Source organism: Colobus angolensis, unplaced genomic scaffold, assembly GCF_000951035.1.
Source record: "Colobus angolensis palliatus isolate OR3802 unplaced genomic scaffold, Cang.pa_1.0 Scaffold30, whole genome shotgun sequence".
Taxonomy (NCBI): Eukaryota; Metazoa; Chordata; class Mammalia; order Primates; family Cercopithecidae; genus Colobus; species Colobus angolensis.
The window spans coordinates 6861178-6867635 of NW_012116266.1; the positions used below are offsets into that span (position 1 = coordinate 6861178).

General features: G+C 43.4%; 1 protein-coding gene across 1 annotated transcript in view; it reads right to left on the reverse strand.

Moving 5' to 3' along the window:
* Positions 1 to 6458, reverse strand: part of KIAA2012 (KIAA2012 ortholog) — a 130047-nt gene that overhangs the window by 5495 nt on the left and 118094 nt on the right. The window contains 4 exon segments of the mRNA XM_011950003.1: positions 397 to 716; positions 2627 to 2741; positions 3728 to 3893; positions 5999 to 6089. Of these exon segments, the coding sequence (XP_011805393.1) occupies positions 397 to 716; positions 2627 to 2741; positions 3728 to 3893; positions 5999 to 6089 (692 nt within the window).

A 6458-nucleotide genomic window follows, 5' to 3' on the forward strand; every position in this document is an offset into this window, starting at 1 on the left:
CTCTGACAGCCAGTATCCACGTTTCCCTGTGACCGTGAGTCCTGTCTCGGCTCTGACAGCCAGTATCCACGTTTCCCTGTAGCCGTGAGTCCTGTACCTCTCAGAGACGGGTGCTGCGCTCATTTCCTATTCTTTACAGGGTGGATACTTGCCCTGGCAATGTGCAGGCCTCACAGAATACATCATCACCTCGGAGGGGCTTTGCTACCCCTGCATCTTTGATTAGGTCTGGCTTCTTACTGGGGTCAGAAGGTACCAAAGTAGAACAATAAGACCATTAGGTAGTCGAGCTGTTTTAGTAAGCGCAATATAATTAGGGGCAGCTTTTCCCACCTCTACAGTCGTGCCAAGTGAGAACAGAACTTCCTCTGTCAAGCTGAGGACATCAGACCCTACCTTGGAAGGGTCCTCACAGCTTCTCTCTTCTTTAGATTCCATGTTGCCAGTGACAGTTGCAATCTGGGAGGGTGATGATCTTCCATCTAGAGAAACTTGGCTCTCCTGGGCATCATATTTGGGAGAGAGCCAAGGGTCCTCTACGAAGGAGTCTGAAGCGAAGGAACTTCTATTTGAGGTGTCTTCTGTTTCCTCAGAGTTGACATTAGGTCCACTCAGCTCTGCCGCTGTCTCCAGATTTCTTTCCTTCTGTGTCCTTTTCCTTTGGGGTCTTGTTTTTTTTTCTAATTTTTTTTTAGCCTTTGAGTCCTTTGACCTTCCTGGGGGAGAACAATTGGGGATAGAGATATAGCTGAGTATAGCTGAGTTAACTTAATGTGATCACTAGACATCCTTTTTAGTCACTTTTTTTTTTTTTTTTTTGAGACAGGGTCTTGCTCTGTCGCTCAGGCTGGAGTGCAATGGCACGATCATGGCTTACTGCAGCCTCTACCGCCTGGGCTTGTGATCCTCCCACCTCGGCTTCCTGAGTAGCTGACTGCAGGCATACCACCATGTCTGGCTAATTTTTGTATTTTTTGTAGGAAAGGTTTTGCCATGTTGCCCAGGCTACTCTCAAATCCCTGAGCTCAAGCAATCCGCCCACCTCAGCCTCCCAAAGTGATGGGATTACAGGTGTGAGCCACCGTGCCTGGCCCCTTTTTAGTAACTTTTAAAAGTTAGCATGCAATGGATTCACCTGGGGTGCAGATTCCTGGCCCCAGCCCCAGAATCTGGTTCAGTGGGAATCTGTATTGTAACAAACACCCCAAGTGTTTTGGGAAGAGTATTTCACAGACCACCCTTTGAGAACCTACCTTATCCTCTTTGGATCAACTGACATTCAACCGTCTTGCTATTAAATAAGTTCTATTTCAGCTGGCATGGTGGCTCACACCTGTAATCCTAGGACTTTGGGAAGCTGATGTGGGCAATTAACGAAGTCAGGAGTTTGAAACCAGTTTGGCCAATATGGTGAAACCCCATCTCTACTAAAAATACAAAAATTAGCTGGGCATGGTGGTGGGCGCCTATAATCCCAGCTACTCGGGAGGCTGAGGCGGAAGAATTGCTTGAACCCGGGAGGCGGAGGTTGCAGTGAGCCGAGTTTGTGCTACTGCACTCCATCCTGGGTGACAGAGTGAGACTCCATCTTAAAAAAAAAAAAAAAAGTTCTATTTCACTCTGACTTATGGAGGGGGCAGGACCGTCCAGAGGGGAGGCTTATACACACAGCTGGAAGTCATGCCTTGAGAGTCTGACTTGAGGTTGCAGCTTTGTAACCTGGCAAAGTTCAGCCTTCCGTACTCTAAGGACCCTTCCTTCACTTCACCTTTGGTGGAGGCACCACAAGTATTTCCTTTTCCTAATTCCGCTAATGCTACCCAAGTCATGGGCTACAGAAATGTAAACTCAGCAAGAGATGAACAAGCAAATCTCAAAAATAGGTTTCGCTCAGGAGCATATCCATTGCTGTCCTTTCTGGCAGCACTGGATTTGTTTGGAAGGTCTTCTGAATCATGTGGGCAGTAAAGGATGGGTTAAGTTTTAGGCTAAAGAAAGTCTTCAGAAGCAAAGAAATCCGAGTTTCTGGTTAGGTTCAACATAGGGAACCAAGACAGAAACCGTAGTTTGGAAAATCATTCAACACTTGTGGCATCCGTCCCCTTCCCAAATGCTCTTACTACCCAATACTCCGATTATGTGATATAGTTATTATTTTTTGGAGGCAGTGGCAGTAGTCTGTTGGGAGTCACATAGGAAAGGAGAAACCCTGGGTCTACCACTTTACTGTCTGATCTGCTTGATATTATGTAAGTCACCCCACCTTGCTCAGCTTCAGTTGCTACATGAATATAATAATAACACTTCCTTCATGGAGATGTTGTGAGGATTTAATGAGATCACATATACAGAGTCCTAATAGAGTAGGTATTCAGTAAATAGGTGCTGTTATTATTATAATTTCCTTTCTTGGTGATCACAGGCCTCTAGGCTCCCCGTTTTCCTGTATCTCTGTCTATTAAGATACTGACATGACGTAAGGCTGCAATACCATCTTAGCTGTAGTAGTCAAGGAGACTCAAAACAGAGAGTTTGTCCGGTAGGATCCATGCTAATTATCCATACTACCTCCCAACCTCTAACAGAAGTCTTCTCCAGGCTGTTACTTGCGGGCACACTCTCTTACCAATGGCAGCCTCTGCTTCCCTGTAGACCTTTCCTTCTCTCTCCCTTTTGGGTCCTTTGGTTTTGTCTTTCTTGGGTCTTTTCTTTCTCTTGGACTTGTCAATCAAATCCCTCTCCTAAAGGTGAAAAATCAAGGAAGGGGACCATGATATGTATAGGAAATGAAAAAAATCCATCAAAGAAGATTATGTAGAACAAGGTGACAGACTGGCTTAGAATGGAATTTGTGTGGGTTCCAGGAGAAGTAGAAGAGTGAATCTTAGAGAATGCAGAGCCGATGGGGAGATTCAAAGGTTCAGCCTTTAATGTAAAACTGCTAGGTATAATTTCATAAGAGGAGAGGAAGAAAAAACACTTAGGGCCTGCTTCCTTTCTTAGTTTCTAAATCATGATCTACAGAGCTGGATCAAAGTGAAACAGTTTTCACCTTTGATAGACTGGTGTTGCCATGATTAATGGTTAACTATTCTAAATCAAAGCCAGCTTTATTCACTGCAGAATTATTTGCTAACTTTCAGGAAACCTCAGGCCGATGACCACAACTATGTCAGTCTTCACTTTTCCCCATGGGCTAGAACAACACAGTGGTTCCTCCTAAGAGAGGATGGCAGACTACCCACTCAGTACCTTTGTAGGAATTAGAAATGGGGCCAGGTACAGTGGCTTATGCCTGTAATCCCAGCACTTTGGGAGGCTGAGGCAGGTGGATCACTTGAGGTCAGGAGTTTGGGAGTGGTGTCACATGCCTGTAATCCCGGTTACTTGGGAGGCTGAGGCAGGAGAATTGCTTGGACCTGGGAGGCAGAGGTTGCAGTGAGCCGAGATCGCCCCACTGCACTCCAGCCTGGGCAACACGGTGAGACCGTGTCTTGAAAAAAAAAAAAAAAAAGGACTTAGAAATGATGTTCCATCCTTCAGGAGGATGCAGCCCAGTGTGGCTGTGCAGGGCTTGGTAAGCAGACCACAGGCTGGACCTCAGTGCCTCCCTCATCCCCTTTATCAAGTGCCCTCATATAGTGAGCAATCTATACAACTGTACATGGTATCCTTGATGAGCGCCAAGTAGGGCTTTCAGACCAAGCTTTTAGGGGTTTACACTCACATGACTGATGCTGGCTGATGTCTCCTGGCCAAATACTCCTGGTTCAGCCTTCCCTTCTCTTTCTCTTGGAAGAAGAGATGTATACACAGCGCTCAACTTCTTGGGTGACTCAGGCCCGTATCCCAGAAGTCCCTTGTGTAGGTGGTGTATATCATAATCTCTGCCCCTTTGAAAAGAGCAAACCAACAGGACCAAACTAAAGAAAAACTCTGGTGGAAAGAAAGAGGGCAAGTGAACCAACATCGAGCACCTGTTCTCTGAAGGCACTGTGCCTGACATCTGACATACTTAGTCAACTCTTTTTCTTCTGCATATCCCATGGTAAGGAAGATTAGAAAGACTGGTCTTCACTTTTGGGGTTTCCTCAGGATAAATCCTAAAACTTAGACAGTAGGAGAAATAGTTTGCTCTTCGGGGTTGCATATTTATGCTTTTAATTGAATGGCATATAATTATTTAACTGAAATTTCTTCTATCAAAGGATTAGCTGGAAAAAGAAAGTGACTTTTAAGAAAGATTGTGTTAGGAACATGTAACTATCCATTCATTCCTTTATGCCCTCTGAATTCTTTTCTTTTCTTTTTTTTTTTTTTTTTTGAGACGGAGTCTTGCTCTGTCCCCCAGGCTGGAGTGCAACGGCACAATCTGGGCTCACTGCAACCTCCACCTTCCGGGTTCTAGCGATTCTCCTGCCTCAGCCTCCTGAATAGCTGGGATTACAGGCACCTGCCACCACGTCCAGCTAATTTTTGTATTTTTAGTAGAGACAGGGTTTCACCATGTTGGTCAGGCTGGTCTCAAACTCCTGACCTTAGATGATCCACCAGCCTCAGCCTCCCAAAGTGCTGGAATTACAGGCATGAGCCACCATGCCTGGCTACATGCCCTCTGACTTCTATCCTTGATCAAATTCAGCCAGTAAAAGGTCATGTGCTGTGTTGGTTTTATCCATTGTAGAATTGCTGTCACTCACTGTTTGCCCTGATGATAACTGACTTATGCCCTCTGGATAAAAAGGACACTGAAAAGCAGCCACATGGATTGCAGCAATATCAGCTACTGTGTGCCTGCTGTGTGCCAGGCCTGGTTCTGGGCATTTTATTTTATTTTTTTAGCTAAATGAGTATTCTCTTTACTGTGCTCTGCTAGTACAGGGCCTTACTGTAGAAACTTGAGAAATATTTGTTGAATGAGGTGAATGGAATTTCCTGTAAATATATGAGACTTTAAATCATTCAATGTCACTCTATAAAAGCCTATAGGAGAACTCTCCTTTAGAATTTAGTGCTTGGAAAACCTTTAATTTCCCTGAGGAATAGCTATGCTTCAAATGAGAACCACAAACCTGATCGTTTTGCTCTTTTTTTTTTTTTTTTAAGAAATCTCTATGTCAGGAATCCCTCTGTCAAGCCTTAAATTAAGTCACAAAGGCTATAATGACTTCTGTGAAATGTTTGTGTTTTTTTCTTCTGATTTAAAATTTTTTTGTGTGTTTTTTGGTGAGGGTGGTTGTCATAAGCATTTAAAATACATTGTGAGGAAAGATCAGGTATAAAATTCTAAAAATGGAGTTCCTCTGGTGGCTGTCTTATTCATCCAAGTGCCTTTCCCCCTTTATTCCTGGGGAACACACAAACTTTTTGACCCAGGAGGGAATCCTTACATTCCTGGGCAGGTGATGGCAGGTTCTCAAGTCATCGAGGTTTTCGGGAGGTCACAATAGGCTGCAGTTCCAGATGGAGGCAGAGAGGCCATACCAGCTGCCACTACCAAAGGTATTTAAGTGAAAACACTATGCCTGACTGGCCAGGCTTACAGTAAGCACATTAGTACAGTACACAGGAAGCACTCAATACAGGCTAGCAATTATTATTAATATTGGTGTTAAGATTATTAGCATTATTTATTTTACTCAGAGCTGATTGAATGCTGAGGGGAGAAACCCAGGTTGAAGTAATAGATTTCAGCTTTCTGGGCATCTCTGTAGATATCAGATTGGACAAATGGAATAAGAGCTGTTCCCACATGGTTAGAGTTAACTTCACTCTTTACCCAACCAGCCAAATAATAAGATTTAGGTAGGAAACACATCACAATATAATCATCCCCAAGAATCTTTGTTTCTTAGACAACCGTTTAATTTTGGCTGTCGAAGCACACTGTCAGCTGAGAACTCCCATGCCTGTCTGAAAAAAACCAAACTAAATCTATTAAAAATACAAACAAAACAAAAGCAGAGAAGCCCATGTTATTACAACTTTGAACACTTACACCTTTTGCACAATATCTGCCTCTGGGGTCCGGATGTGCTCAGTTTGAGAAGCCCTGAGAGAGTCAGGGGTCATACTCTTTGGCTCTGAATCTGTGAAAACAGAGTATCAATCAATAAAGGACAACAGGTAGTTATCCTAGGAGGAGATCAGACATGGAAAAACGTCTACCTGGTGAGTAGCCAAAGGCATGTAAATTCGAACAATGACGTATGCTATACCTAGAAAATGAGCAAATACTTCAGAAACCAGGGCTGACACATGGCAAGTAACATTAAAATTAGTATTAAAATATCCTTTGGGAAAGTGATATGACAGTATGTATTGGCAACCAGAAAAATGTTCTAGCCTTTGATCAGGAGTCTCACTCCTGGGTATTTATCATAAGGAAAAATTCAAAAGAAGAAACAAGCTTTTGTATCAACTTACTTCTTATTAAATTACCTTTTTTTTTTTTTTTT